Below are 14,705 nucleotides of genomic sequence, written 5' to 3' on the forward strand. Positions count from 1 at the left end.
CCCTGCATAAGTACTGTCGAGTATCTCTCCATGAAGTCTCACAAAACACAATAGCAACACTGCGTGGATCTTCATCAAGCACCTTCATTACTTGGAAGGGGAAAGTTCACGTCCACTCCCACCAGGGATGGCTGGAGACTTCCAACAAAGCACTATTTTTATATATGAGAATGAGGCGAGGTTACTATTTCCTGCGAGCTCCGTCCATCCGATCATCAACCAACACATTTGTTGTCATCTGCCATCTGCGGCTGAGTTGTCTCTGCTACTTGCTTATCCTTGCACAATGTTCGGTCCACTGGGTGCTTGTAGTCGCGTATTCCTTTAGTGAGCACATTTCTTGTAGCTTCCTCTTACTACTTTAGTCACGTACATAGATTGCAACATATTAGCTTGGCAGTCTGGGGTTGTACAACTCCATTTTGTCACATCAAACAGTTACGAAGTTCAATGCATATTCCCACAATATACAGAGGTGTACTTAGGAAAACAGAGCACAGAATAGCGTGTTACAGTTACAGAGAGAGTGCAGTGCAGGCAGACACACCAAGTTCAGGACCCACAACCATTCAGGAGCCTTATAACAGCTATCCCTAAGCCTGGAGGTACGTGTCTCAAACTTTTGGATCTTCTGCCCTTTGGGTGGTAGGAAAAGGGAGAAAACACTTGGAAATTTCTACAGATGTACCGTGGAGAATGTGCCATTCTAACTGGCTGCATCACCGTCTGGTTTGGGGGGGGGGTCTTCACTGCACAGCATCAAAGTAAGCTGCAGAGAGTTGTAAAATTAGTCAGCTCCATCATGGGCACCAGCCTCCATAGTATCCAGGACATCTTCAAGGAGCAATGCCTCAAAAAGGCAGCATCCATCATTAATGACCCCAATCACCCAGGACATGCCCTCTTCTCATTGCTACCATCAGGAAGGAGCTACAGGAGCCTGAAAACACACACTCAATGATTCAGGAACAGCTTCTTCCCCTCTGCCATCCGATTTCTGAATGGACATTGAACCCATGAACACTACCTCACCACTTTTTTAAAAATTTCTATTTTTGTACTACTTATTTAACTGTTTAATATATATAGTTCCTGTAATTCCGTTTTTTAAATCTATTATCATGTATGGCAATGTACTGCTGCTGCAAATTTAAAACTTTCATGACATATGCCGATGATATTAAACCTGATTCTGATGTCTGGGCTGGGAGAGGTCTTTAGCTGCTTTCTCGAGGCAGAACGAATCATTAGAAGGGAGGCTGGTTTCCGTGACGGGCTGAGCTTTTGTGGACTGAAGCTCCCAGTCAGATATTCCTACAGGGTGGGTGTGCATTCGATCTGGGGCGACGATATCCTCAGAATTGGAATCAGTTTTATTCCTAGGACAGAGTCAGTGTGTGTTCAATTTGGGGCGACGATATCCTCAGAATTGGAATCAGTTTTGTCATCACTAACGTGTCGTGAAATTTGTTGTTTTGTGGCAGCAGTACAGAGCAAAAGTATTTTTTTTAAATACTTTGCGTTTCATTAAGAAATGCATAAAAATAAATAAGTAATGCAAAACAAGAGGAAAGAAGTGATGTTATGTTTGTCCATTCAGAAATCTGAAGGCAGAGGAGAAGGAACTGTTCCTAACGTATTGAGTGTGTGTCTTCAGGCCCCTGTTCCATGTCCCTGATGGTAGCAGTGAGAAGAGGGCACGTCCTGGGTGGTGGGGGCCCATAATGATGGATGCCACCTTGAGGCTCTGCTTTTTGAAGCTGTCTTCGTCGGTGGGGAGGCTAATGCCCATGGTGGAGCTGGCTGAATTTACAACTCTCTGTGGTCTTTTCCGATCAATCCCACGTATTCGGGTGTTGAAGTTTTCAGGGTGCTTGCGTTTGCTGATCTCCGACCATACGTTTGCTTTTTGACGTTCGCAGGTTGAAGTCTCTGGGAGATGGCAGCAAGTTCTGGTCATCCAGTGCCCCAAGTTTGGGGAAAAGCCCCCGGCACCTTCCCATTACAATGGGATTCGCGAGTCTCACCGAGATGGGTAAGTACTCAAGCACATGCTTAAACTGAGAGGTCGAGAAATCGCGACTCTCCCCGCAGTTGGGTGCTTCAGGAACACAGGACAAGGTTGGCGGGATGGTGCACAAACAGGGAAATTTACCGGGCTTCCTGAGGGTGGATTCCTGCTGGGGAAAGACTTGGGAAGAGGTGGGATGAGACTGGTCTGGAGATCTTCCATTCACAACCTAGGCGCATGCCCAGCATCTTCCATTCAACGAAGTCTCCTGTTTTGAGATTGAAGGGTAGAAGGCAAGACACAAAATGAGATCACAAAAATCAGCAAAGCCAATCATGACCGCATCATCAGAAACAGAATCAGGTTTAATATCACTGACGTGAAATCTGTGGTTTTGTGGCAGTACAGTGAAATGCATAAAATACTATCAATTACAATAAAAATAGACAGTATAAAAATAGCACAAAAAAGAGAAAATTAATAAGTGTCCATGGGCCATTCAGAAATCTGATGGCAGTGGACAAGAAGTCATTCCTAAAATGTTGAGTGAGTGCTGTTAAGCTTCTGTACCTCCTCCCTGATGGTAGCAATGAGAAGGGGGCTTGTCCTGGGTGATGGGGGTTCATGATGGATGCTGCCTGCTAGAGGCACCGTTCTCTGAAGATGTCCTGGATGCTGGGGCGGCTCGTGCCCATGATGGAGCTGACTGAGTTCGCAAACCTCTGCAGCTTTTTTTCCGATTTGCACCTCCATACCAGATGGTGATACAACCAATCAGAAGGCACTCCACAGTACTTGTGCCATTGCCATTTAGGGCAGCAGTGAAGGAACCCCATCTCCATCTGTCCATACACAGATAAAGGAGGATTCTTCACTGCTCTTGTTTATTGACCAGTCAGGGTTGTTGGCCCTGAGCTGACCCCTCAAACCTGGAGGACCGGCTGACCACTCTGAATGTGGCCTCTACCCTTTGACGTGGGTGACCCTACCAAGGGCCAAAGCATAAAGCTCTGACTCCAGCCAACATAGTCCTCCAGGTCATTGAGGCACACGAGCCTCCAAACCCAGTGAAATGGTCGTGATCCTCTTGGAGGACTCCACAGTACATCTGTAGAAATTTGCTAGAGTCTTTGGTGACATACCAAATCTTCTCAAACTCCTCATGAACTATAGCAGCTGGCATGTCTTCATAATTGGGTTGATACGTTGGGGATGTTATTGAGAGGTGACTGTATAAGCCCGAGAGAGAACTCCCCTCCTCCTCCTCCTTGCTCAAACATACCAAAATCCAGAGAGGTGACACATCCACCAGAATATTTGACACCCATCTAACTCAATCAGTTATACAGCTCTTCAAATCGTCCATACTGACCATAGTGTCCATCTCAGCCAGTTCCCTTTGCCTCTCTCTGTTGCCCACACACCTGCCCAAATGCCTTTTAACTATTGTTGGGAGTTATTCCACAGGGAAACACCAACTGGTCCTTGTGGAAATGAACAGTCCTGACAAAGGGTCTCAGCCCGAAACGTTGACTGCTTGTTTCCACGTATGCTGCCCGACCTGCTGAGTTCCTCCAGCGTTTTGTAGGAGGATACAAGATGGATGGGCGGGATCCGTCATAATACCTAGGGCCCTGCATATGCAGCCCTCCTGATAGATGCCCCCAGTGAATTATCGAGAGACCCTTATGATCCTCTCGGCCGTTCTTACCGTCCTTTGTAGAGACTTCCGATCTGATGTTCGGCTGCTCCCAGACCAGATGGAGATGAGTTTGTCAGGATGCTCTCCATGGTGCTCCTGCAAAATTCAGTTAAAATAGGGGTCCCTGTGGTCCTGGTGATTTTATACACCTTGATAAGGCCACTGCTTGGTCCTCTAAACTCCTAGGAATAGAGTCCTAACCTGCCCAACCTGTCCCTCAAGTCCCTGGTGAAGTTCTATCGAACTTCTGTCCACCCTTTAATGACATAACGTCTGACCAGCTTGTGGTCCTGTTTGGACCAGGTTAGGCAGGGATGAGTTTTAAGTTGATACCCTGACAGACCCCCTGTGTACCAGAATGGCGTTGCCACCCCTCCTGAGTCCCCGTCTCCTGGGGAGAGACAGTAAGGCACGGCAGCAGGACTGGGCCCTTTGGCCGTCAACGTGCAGGTAAATCTTCTCATGTCCTGAAGTCTGAGCTTGGCACGGTAACCCTCAACATAGTCTCCCTTTCGCCCAGAGGGAGTGTCGGGTTCTGATGCTTTTAATCCAAGGTTCTTTGTATTTTCTAGAGGCACAAAACTTGGCACTTCACGATCGTTTTATTAAGCACTAATAGAACAAAGAAAATTGGAAACATAGAGAAGGAGAGGTCTAGTAGAGGAAGGAAAAGCAGAAGCGATGTAGCGGGCCAACGTGTTCAACTCTTTTTATACCATAGATAAGAAACATTCCATTCAAATTTGTAGATAAGAATTTTTTTTTCTTGTACTCTGTATTCTTATATATATATAAATTAATAAAAATATTGGAATAAAAAAATTAACCAATCAGACAGCCCCTCTTCAAATAATTGAATGCCAGAGAACATTCATACAGAATTGTAACCACAACAGGGTACACTGAACAATTGCACATACATATGGTGACCATTAGGAAGCATACTACACAGTTACGTGCATTTGGGTTCTCTTGTTCGTTACGTGCCATGTCTTATGACGTGGGCGATCATGGTCTTTCCATGACCATGATTATTCTTGGCAAATTTTTCTACAGAAGTGGTTTGCCATTGGCTTTACAAAAAGGGTGACCCCAGCCATTATCAATACTCTTCAGAGACTGTCTGCCTGGGGCCAGTGGTCGCATAACCAGGACTTGTGATCTGCACCAGCTGCTCATACGACCATCCACCACCTGCTCCCATAGCTTCACGTGACCCTGTTCGGGGTGGAGGGGAGGGGTGTCTAAGGGGGTGCTGCTCCTTGCCCAAGATGACCTGCAGGCTAGTGGAGGGATGGAGTGCCTTACACCTCCTTTGGTAAAGACACATCTTCCCCACCCGGCCACCCAACTGGTAGTTATATAAAATGCAAGCAGACAATTAATTGTTAAACTGCAAAGAAAATAACGAAGAGTAATTGGCTGCAAAGTTCTTGGGAAGGCCTCGTCAGAGATGGGAGCACAGGCAGGATCTGCATTTTGTTCAGGGGTGGGTTGGCTGCTGATTAACGAGCTGCGAGCGTGTCTCCCCTCACCCACTCACTCTCTCCCTCCGTCTCTCCGCAGAGGGCCTGACTCCCAGCACAGGAGGATCCCAGCGCCCACTCCAGTCTCCAGGCCTCCAGGACAGCGAGGGGAGCACGGCAGAGGAGTGCCCGACCCTACTGCCAGGGTTGGGGGACAGCCCGAGCCGGGGCGCCCATCGGCGGAGGAGGGATCTGGCGCTCCTGGGCTGCGCCAGCATCCTGAGCTCGGTGGGGCTAGGCCTCGACCTGCTGGAGCTGGGCCGGCAGCAGTCCGCACAGGAGGAACAGGAGGCCCGGGAGGAACGACGCAGGCCCGAGGGCCTCTTCCAGTGGGGAGGCCGCAGCCGCTGCTCGAGCAGTCCCAGCCGCCGGCCCTCGGCCTTGCCTTCTCTGGAGGTCTCCTCCTCCGTCACCCTCCTCTCCCTCTCCTCCTTCTCCGACTGTAACTCCACTCGCTCCCTGCTGCGCTCCGACAGCGAGGAGGGCGGTGGAGGGGGCCAGGAGGAGGGGTCGCAGAGTACCACTGCCCCCCGTGGCAACCCGCTGGTGGACCTGGCTGCCGAGAGCTTCAAAAAGGAGCCTGGGCTGTCCCTCACCCCCACCCATGTCAGCGCTGCCTCCGCCGTCAGCCACCGGCACAGGAGGATCCCGTCGGACGGCGCGATCCGTCAGCCCCCGGCACCGGGGCGGGCGCACAGGAGGACTCCATCAGATGGCAGTTCACAGGACCTGACAGGAGCAGGTAAGCGACTGGGTCCATTTCTTCCACCGCCTCGCACTCCCCTCACACCCCTTCCTTTCCTCCCCAACCTCGGCGTCTCCCCCCATCCCTCCTTCCTTCTCCCGTCTTTCTTTGCCCTTTCCCACTCCTCACTCCACCCTCCTCCGCACCATTTCCTTTCCCTCCTCCTACCATCCCTCTTCCCTCACCATCCTCCCCAAGCTTGCCCCCTCCTTGTCTCCCCAAAACCCAACCCCCTCACCCCTCCTTCCCTTCCCTCCCTCGCCCTACTCCCCTCTTCGGGCCCCCTTTTTCTCCCCCTTGCTTTCCTTCCATCACATCCCAACCCCTCACCTCCTCTCCAAGTCCTGCCCCATCCTCTTCCCCCTCACCCTTCCACCCTCTCCCCTCCAACCTACCCCTCACCCTCCCCCTCACTTACCCCTCCTCTCCCACCCTCTTCCTCTCCTTCCTCCTGAACCTCTCCGAAATTGGATGGCAGAGGGAAAGAAGCTGTTCCTGAATCATTGAGTGTGTGTGGCAATGAGGAGAGGGCATGTCCTGGGTGCAGGGGAGTGGGGGGCGGTGACGGGGGTCCATAATGACAGATGCCGCCTTTCTGAGGCGTTGCCTTTTGAAGATGATCTTGATACTGGGGAGGCTGGTGCCCACAATGGAGATGGCAGAGTTGACAACACTCTGCGGCTTTTTCCGGTCCTGTGCGTCGGTGCCTCTAAACCTAAGTTCAAAGTATGTGTGTATGTATGTATGTGTGTGTATATATATATCAAAGTGTATATATATCAGCACGTACATCCCTGAGATTTGCTTTCTTGCCGGTATTGTTCATTAAGTCCAAGAACCACAATATTCTATGAAAGACCACACCCAATAGGGCAGACAACCACAATGCAAAAGACTGTAAATACAAAGGAAGAAAAAATAATAATAATAAAGAAATAAGCAATAAATATGGAGAGCATGAGCTGAAGAGTTCATGAATGTGAATCCATACGTTGTGGGAACATTTCGATGATGTGACAAGTGAAGTTATCCTGTTTAGTTCAGGAGCCTGATGGCTGAGGGGTAATAGCTGTTCCTGATCCTGGTGATGTGAATCCTGAGGCTCCTGTACCACCTTCCTGGTGGCAGCAGCGAGAAGAGAGCCTGGCCTGATGCTGGGCAGGCTGGAGGAAATATGCCCCTGTGGATCCTCGATCCCGAGGACCAGGATGCTGAGTCACTGGCTTTGGTGTTTGGAAACTGGAGGATTTGGTAAGGTCAAGAAGGGAAGGGAATGACCCCTAGGCAGGTCGCGACGAGAGCTCAATCCCAGCCTCCAGCGCTATCTGTGTGTGAGGTCAGCAAGTTCTACTTGTGACCAGGTGGATTCCCCCGGGTGCTCTGGTTCCCTCCCACGTCCCACGACGTGTGGTACCACTGAGATGATTGGTCGCTGTAAACTTCCCTTGTGGGTGTCCAGAGAGTCAGGGTGTTACTGGGCAGCTGTTAGAAAATGGGTCGCAGTGATATAAGTGGGGTGGGGAAATAGGGCTGACGGGATTGGTCAGCACTGGCCAATGGTCCAACTAGTCTTCAGCTCTGGCCAATGGTCCATATGGTCATCAGCTCTGGCTAATGGTCCAAGTAGTCTTCAGCTCTGACCAATGATCTGTATGGTCATCAGCTCTGACCAGTGGTCCCAGTGGTCATCAGCTCTGGTCAGTGGTCCCAATGGCCATCAGCTCTGACCAATGGTCCCAATGGTCATCAGCTCTGGCCAGTGGTCTGTATGGTCATCAGCTCTAGCCAATGGTCCCAATGGTCATCAGATCTGGCCAATGGTCTGTATGGTCATCAGCTCTGGCCAGTGGTCCGTATGGTCATCAGCTCTGGCCAATGGTCATCAGCTTTGACCAGAAGTCCCAATGACCTTCACAGTAAAGAAATAAAAATGAGAATGGTGCCTTTAGGGGCAGAACAGGCTGGAGGGGCACAATGGTTGGCAAAACACTTTACAGCAGCAACGATCGGGTTCAAATCCCACCGCTGTCTGTAAGGAGTTTGAAGGAGTCCGCGTAGGTTTCCGCTGTGTGCTGCAGTTTCCTCCCACATTCCAAAGACATACGGTTTGGGAATATTGCGTTATGGGCGTGCTATGTTGGCTCGAGAAGCGTGGCGACACTTGCAGGCTGCCTCCAGCACATCCTCAGACTGTGTTGGTCATTGATGCAAACACCACGTTTGGCAGTACATGTGACAAATAAAGATAATCTGTATCATATTTGGGATCTGATGTCCGTCCCGGTTAGTTGGCCACTGAGCTACTATCCACCACAGTGCACTTACCTTGTCTTCTCTTTCCTTCCCAAGGCTCTCTGAAGGATCCCTCGGAGATCCCTCGACTCCCGGACCCTGCCTCCTTCCTATCCCCCATCCTGCGGCAGAAGGCCTCGGACAAGAACGCGGCGCTGGAGAGGCCAAAGACACTGGAGTTTGCACCCAGACCCAGGCCTTCGGCGGGGAGGCCCCGGATCGACCCCTGGCGTTTCGTCTCCCTCAGCCGGACCCTCAGCTCTTCACCAGCCAGCAGCACCGAGACACCCAGCAACACCGACTCTGGCGGCAGCGCAACTGACGAGAGACTCTGTCCCTCCGGTCTATCCGGCTCGGACACGGGACGCAGCCTGCTGGACACGGACATGGAAGGGCAGACAGCGGACGGGACGCTGCCTCTCTGCCGAGCTGATCTGGCTCCCCACAAGGAGTCTATCTACAGCGTGGAGGAGGGTCATATGCGTTGAGACCACCAGGCCCCAAACACGTTGCCCCTGGCAACCAGCTACTTAATTTGTGGCACCTTGGCATGTTGCTGGGATTGGTGTTTTGATTGGGCGGCTTACGCCACTGACAGGATTTGGCATTCTGATTGGGTGGCTCATACCACTGACAAGATCTAGTGTTCTGATTGGGTGGCTCAAATCCTTGACCATAAATTGGCAGGATCCTCTGTTCTGATTGGGCAGCACAAAGTTTTGAACCGTCCATTCTGGGTGCAAGATTGAACATCCAGCCACCTGATTGGATCGCGCATCATCCGAGTGGCCAGGCCTCAGTGGTTGAAATGTTTAGCCTCAAAGGTGATGGTAATGGGGCAGGCCTGGCCACAGTAAATTTTCTGTCACCCCACAGGAGAGTATTTCAGCAGAAGATCAAGTGGGTTTCCAGCTCTCCCTCCTCCTTGAATTAGGCCTTCGGGCTGCTCTTGCTGATCAAACGGGGATCAAAGAAAACAGCACAAATGCTCCCCACCCTCTTAGAACATCCAGCAATGTTCAGGAGAACCTTTGGATTCCAGAGATCCCAGCACTTTCCCCAGAGAAGCAGACCTCTCTGATCCATGAAGCCAAACCGTCCCTCCTATTTTCCCCTTGCACCGACCCTTCGCCGTTGAGGGGTGATGCTTTCTGCCTTTGGAGCAGGATGTAAAGTTCTGCTGCCAAAGCGGCCTCCAGTCAGGAAGGTGGCCTGATTGAAGGATTTCTCCTCTGCTGTTATGGTCTAGGTTGTTTAATCCTCTAAGCAACAATGGGGATTAGAGACTTCGGGGTACAATTGCATCTTGGACTGGCACACCAAAGCCAAAAGTTGGAGAACCATTGTGTCAGCACCAGGTTACGAGTTGAAGGCAGCCATTGTGTTTTGGGGAAAGGGCCAGTGGGGAAGCTCAAATGGGTTCCAGGCTCCAGGAATCCTGTCTTCCTGACCTACTGCAGTCATGGAGAAAGGGAACCTCATGGATGGGAGCCAGCTTTATTATCACTGACTGATATCTTGGGAATCGTTGTTTTGTGCAGCAGTGCAGTGCAATACATACAGTTACCATAAAATGCAATAAAGGTATCAAAATAAATATGTAATGTAAACAGAGAGCAAACTAGTGCGGTAGTGCACACTGAGTGTGTATCAAGGCACGACAGCGGCTATGTTCCATTAGGAGTTTGAGGAGATTTAGTACGTCACCAAAGGCACTCGCAGATGTACTGTGGAGGGCGTTCTGACTGGCTGCATCACCTTCTGGTATGCTGGGGGCGTGCACTGCGTAGGATCGAAATAAGCTGCAGAGACTTGTAAATTTAGACAGCTCCATCATGGGCACTAGTCTCTGTGGTATCCAGGACACCTTCAAAGAGCGATGCCTCAAAAAGGCGGCATCCATCATTAATGACCCCCATCGCCCAGGACATGCCCAGGGAGGAGATACAGGAGCCTGAAGGCACACACTCAACGATTCAATAACAGCTTCTTCCCCTCTGCCATCCGAATTCTGAATGGACATTGAACCCTGAATACTACCTCACTACTTTTTAATTTCCATTTTTGCACTACATATTTAATTTAATTATTTATCTATATATATAATTAATGTAATTCCGTTTGCTCTAGTATTATGTATTGCATTGTACTGCTGTCAAAAATACAACAACTTTTGCGACAAGTGATATTAAATCTGTTTCTGATATCTTCATGCTCCTGTATCTCCTCGTTGAAGGTAGTAATGAGAAGAGGGTATGTCACAGGTGGTGAGGATTATTAATGATGGATACCACTCTCCTCTCCAATCATATTCCTTCTTCTTCAGCCCTTTTCCTCTTCCACCTATCACCTCCCAGCTTCATTCTCCCTTCCCTACCTACCCAACTTCCCCCTCACCTTCCAGCTTGTACTCCTTCCCCCATCTTATCCTGGCTTCTTCCCCCTTCCTTTCTAGTCCCGATGAAGGGTTCCAGCCCGAAACATTAACCTTTTATTCCCCCCCACAGACTGGCCCTCTGAGTTCCTCCAGCATTTTGTGTGTGATTTACATGTGGATTTGTTGCAATCAGAGCAAGTGGCCGAAAACGGCGGTGGAAGCAGGTTCAAGTCCCAGAATCAAACTGGATCTCCTGCAGCCCAGGAGAATGTTCACTCCATTTATTTCCTGTGTTGGCTCTTTGGTAAAAAGCCCTGAAAAGAAAATACTTGTGGGACAGTGCAGAAGAGAGCAGGAGGAGAGACGAGTGGCAGAACTTGCTTTGAGAAATGAGGGACCAGAAAATGAATTCTAAATAGAATTGCCATGGAACAATCTAGATCTGGTGTCCGTGTTGGGTTCCTTAATAAACTGTGGTACAGTGTAGCTGTTTAATGAATCTACAAAAAGTCCCAATATAAGGTCTCAGCCCGAAACATCGGCTGTTTACTCAATTCCATAGGTGCTGCCTGATCTGCTGAGCTCCCCCAGCGTTGTGCGTGTGTTTTGCTCTGGATTCCCACCACCCACAGAATCTTGTGTTTAAATCTTCCCCGAGGTTAAGCGTTGCTGGCCTCGTTGCTTGAACTTTTCTGGTTTCTGGGACTGAACTGAGTGGTTCTTGGAGAGAAGATATTTCTGCACAGCTTTAATGGTGAAAGGGGACTATTTTCTAAGTGGACAGAAAATTCAAAACTCTGAGGCGCAAAGGAACTTGGGAGTCCTCGTGTAGGATTCCTTAAAGGTTAATTTGCAGGCTGAGCCGGTGGCGAGGGAGGGAAATGCAATGTTAGCATTCATTTCAAGAGGACGAGAATATAAAAGCAAGGATGTAATGTTGAGGCTTTATAAAGCACTGGTGAGGCCTCACTTGGAGTATTGTCAGCAGTTTGGTCCCCTTATTTTAGAGAGGATGTGCTGAAACTGGAGAGAGTTCAAAGGAAGTTCACAAAAATGATTCCAGGATTGAATGGCTTGTCATATGAAGAATGTTTGATGGCTCTGGGCCTATATTCACTGAAATTCAGAAGGATGAGAGGTGACCTCATTGAAACCTATTGAATGTGGAAAGGCCTCAAAAGAGCGGATGTGGAGAGGATGTCTCCTATGATGGGAGAGTCTAGGACTAGAAGACACAGCCTCAGAATAGAAGGGTGCCTTAAAATGGAGATGATGAGGAATTTCTTTAGCCAGAGGGTAGTGAATCTGTGGAATTGTCACAGGTGACTGTGGAGTCCAAGTCATAGGCTGTACTTAAGGTAGAGGTTGATAGATTCTTGATTGGTCAGGGCATGAAGGGATATGGGGAGAAGGCAGAAGACTGGGGCTGAGAGAGGAAGTGGATAAGCCATGATGGAATGGTAGATCAGACTCGATGGGCCGAATGGCCTGCATGCACACCTTCGTAAATACAGGTCAGATTCAATTAGTAAATCTTACTGCAGGAAAGGAGTTAAATGTGTCATCTGCTGCAGTGAGTGGTGACGGACCACATTTGGACTTAAACCCAGGTCTATAAAAGCCAGAAACCATTCATTACATCACTGAAAGAAATCTATTAAACAAGGAAGCAATTTAAAATAAGGGGGAAACACTCTCTTGACCAATTGGCCTCCCCCACCTGGTAATAATCAACACGAGATAGATGACTTAGTGGTTGTGGAAACTGTGAGGTGATTCACTTTGGAAGGCTGAGTTTGAAGGCAGAGTACAGGGATTGTCAGCAGTGTGGAGGAGCAGAGGGATCATTAGTCGGGGGACTGAGTTCAAGAGCCTCTAGGTAGTGTTTCAGCTCTATAAAACTCTGGTTAGACCACACTTGGGGAATCACCTACCACCTTGTACTCTTCCTCCCCTCCCCCCACCTTCTCACTCTGACTTCTCAACAACTTCTCCAGCCCTGAAGAAGGGTCTCAGCCCGAAATGTCAACTGTTTGTGCTGCCAGGCCTGCTGAATTCCTCCAGCATTTTGAGTGTGTTGCCTTGGGGTATTGTGCTCAGTTCTGCTCGCTTCACCATAGGCAGGATGTGGAAGCTTTAGAGCAGGTGCAGAGGAGAGTTACCGGGATACTGCCTGGATTAGAGAGCGTGCCTTTTGAGGAGAGGTTGAGCAAACTAGAGCTTTTCTCTTTGGAGCGAAGAAGGATGAGAGGCGACCTGATAGAGGTGTACAAGATGATAAAAGGCAGAGATCGAGTGGACAGCCAGAGACTTTTTCCCAGGGCAGAGATGGCTAATGTGAGGGAGGATAATTTTAAGGTGATTGAAGGAGAGTTTGGGGGGGATGTTAGAAGTAGGGTTTTTTTTTACACAGGAAGTGGTGGATGCGTGGAACATGCTGCCAGAGATGGTGGAAGAGGCAGGTGCATTTGGGGCATTTAAGACACTCTTAGATAGGCATATGGATGAAATGAAAATGGAGGGTTTATGGGGGAAGAAAAGGGTTAAAGGGTTGGCATAGCATGGTGGACAAAAGGGCATGAACTGTACTCTACCGTTATTAAATCTTTGCTTTTGATTTACTGATGTCTTCCAAGCTGGAGACTGATTAGCCCCCAGTGACTTTCTCCATAATCTGGCACAGCTGGTATTCCCTGCTAAGGTTAACGGTTCACTGTACCTCGCGCTATCAAACTTTTCTCATAACAGAATATTCTCTCGGAGTCTGACCTCTTCATTAACTGGGTGAGAGCTGCACGAAAGAATTGTGTTAATCTCCAGTAAAAGTGACAGCCCCATCCTTAGCACAGAGTATTACTTGGTGGTCACCTGAGCACCGGCCTGTCAATGCAAATATCTAATCAGCCAATCATGTGGCAGGATGTCAAAGCATAAAAGCATGCAGACATGGTCAAGAGGCTCATTTGTTGTTCAGACCAAACATCAGAATGGGGAAGAAATGTGATCTCAGTTTGCTTTGACCATGTAATGATTGTCGGTGCCAGATCGGGTGGTTTGAGTATCTCAGAATCTCCTAGGATTTTCATGCACTACAATTTCTAGCGTTTACAGAGGATGGTACTAAAACCAAAAGCCAACCAGTGAGTGGCAGTTCTGTGGGAGAAAAAGCCTTGTTAATGAGAGAGGTCAGAGAATAGACAACTGGTTCAAGCTGACAGGAAGGTGACAGTAATTCAAATTAAAACATTAAAAAATTAAAACACATTAAAACGGTGGTGTGCAGAAGAGTAGCTCTGAATGCATAACACATTGAACCTTGAAGTGAATGGTCTACAGCAGCTGAAGACCATGGACATACACTCAATGGCCACTTTATTAGTTACCTCCTGTACACCTTCCTATAGAAAACACTTCAGAAGGAGTTTGAGAGAATTCCAATCACTGTATAATAAAAGAAGGAAAAATATTAATATTTTTTTCCTTTCAAACTGGGACCACTTGTGCCCAATCATTGCAATCTCAGTCAGGTAACACTAATTAAATATGTAAATTATGTAAATGAAGGTAAATAATATGCAAGCACCTGCCCACGCACTGTAAGGACATACTGAGGATGCAAAAAATAACTTCATGGGAGATGTAATATAAACTGTCTAGGAATGATGTTTAAATTTTTAACTCTGTGTAAATACCTGTAAATTATTATCTGAAATTTGCCAGGATTTCCTGGCTGATTTATCCTTAAATTATACCGTGAGGCAAATGGTGGAGCTGTGATTCGTAGAGGAAATTAAAACGATTTGTCAGTGAGCGGCTCATTGTTTTTATTTGTGAATACTTATCTCTGATTTTAATTCAACCCATGCAGTTGTAGTCATAGAGCACTACAGCACAGGAACAGGCCCTTCAGTCCACCTAGTCCATACCTGAGCTGTTATTGTGCATAGTCCCATTGACCTCACGCCTGGACTATGGCCCTCAATAGCTCTCCCATCAACGTACCGATCCAAATTTTTCTTAAATGATGAAATTGAGCCTGAATCCATCACTTC

The 14,705-nt window shown here is 48.5% G+C and overlaps 1 protein-coding gene across 1 annotated transcript in view; it reads left to right on the plus strand.

Annotated features, from left to right (window-relative positions):
* The window catches only part of map3k10 (mitogen-activated protein kinase kinase kinase 10), a 106,177-nt gene extending 91,719 nt beyond the window's left edge, over nucleotides 1–14,458 (plus strand). The window contains exons 8-10 of the mRNA XM_063063529.1: nucleotides 1,923–2,035; nucleotides 5,280–5,981; nucleotides 8,334–14,458. Coding sequence (XP_062919599.1) covers nucleotides 1,923–2,035; nucleotides 5,280–5,981; nucleotides 8,334–8,764 — 1,246 coding nt within the window. The 3' untranslated portion in view covers nucleotides 8,765–14,458. The remainder of the gene's footprint in view (nucleotides 1–1,922; nucleotides 2,036–5,279; nucleotides 5,982–8,333) is intronic.
* The last annotated feature ends 247 nt before the right edge of the window (nucleotides 14,459–14,705 follow it).

The sequence above is a fragment of the Mobula hypostoma genome, chromosome 12, assembly GCF_963921235.1.
Source record: "Mobula hypostoma chromosome 12, sMobHyp1.1, whole genome shotgun sequence".
NCBI classification, from domain to species: Eukaryota; Metazoa; Chordata; class Chondrichthyes; order Myliobatiformes; family Myliobatidae; genus Mobula; species Mobula hypostoma.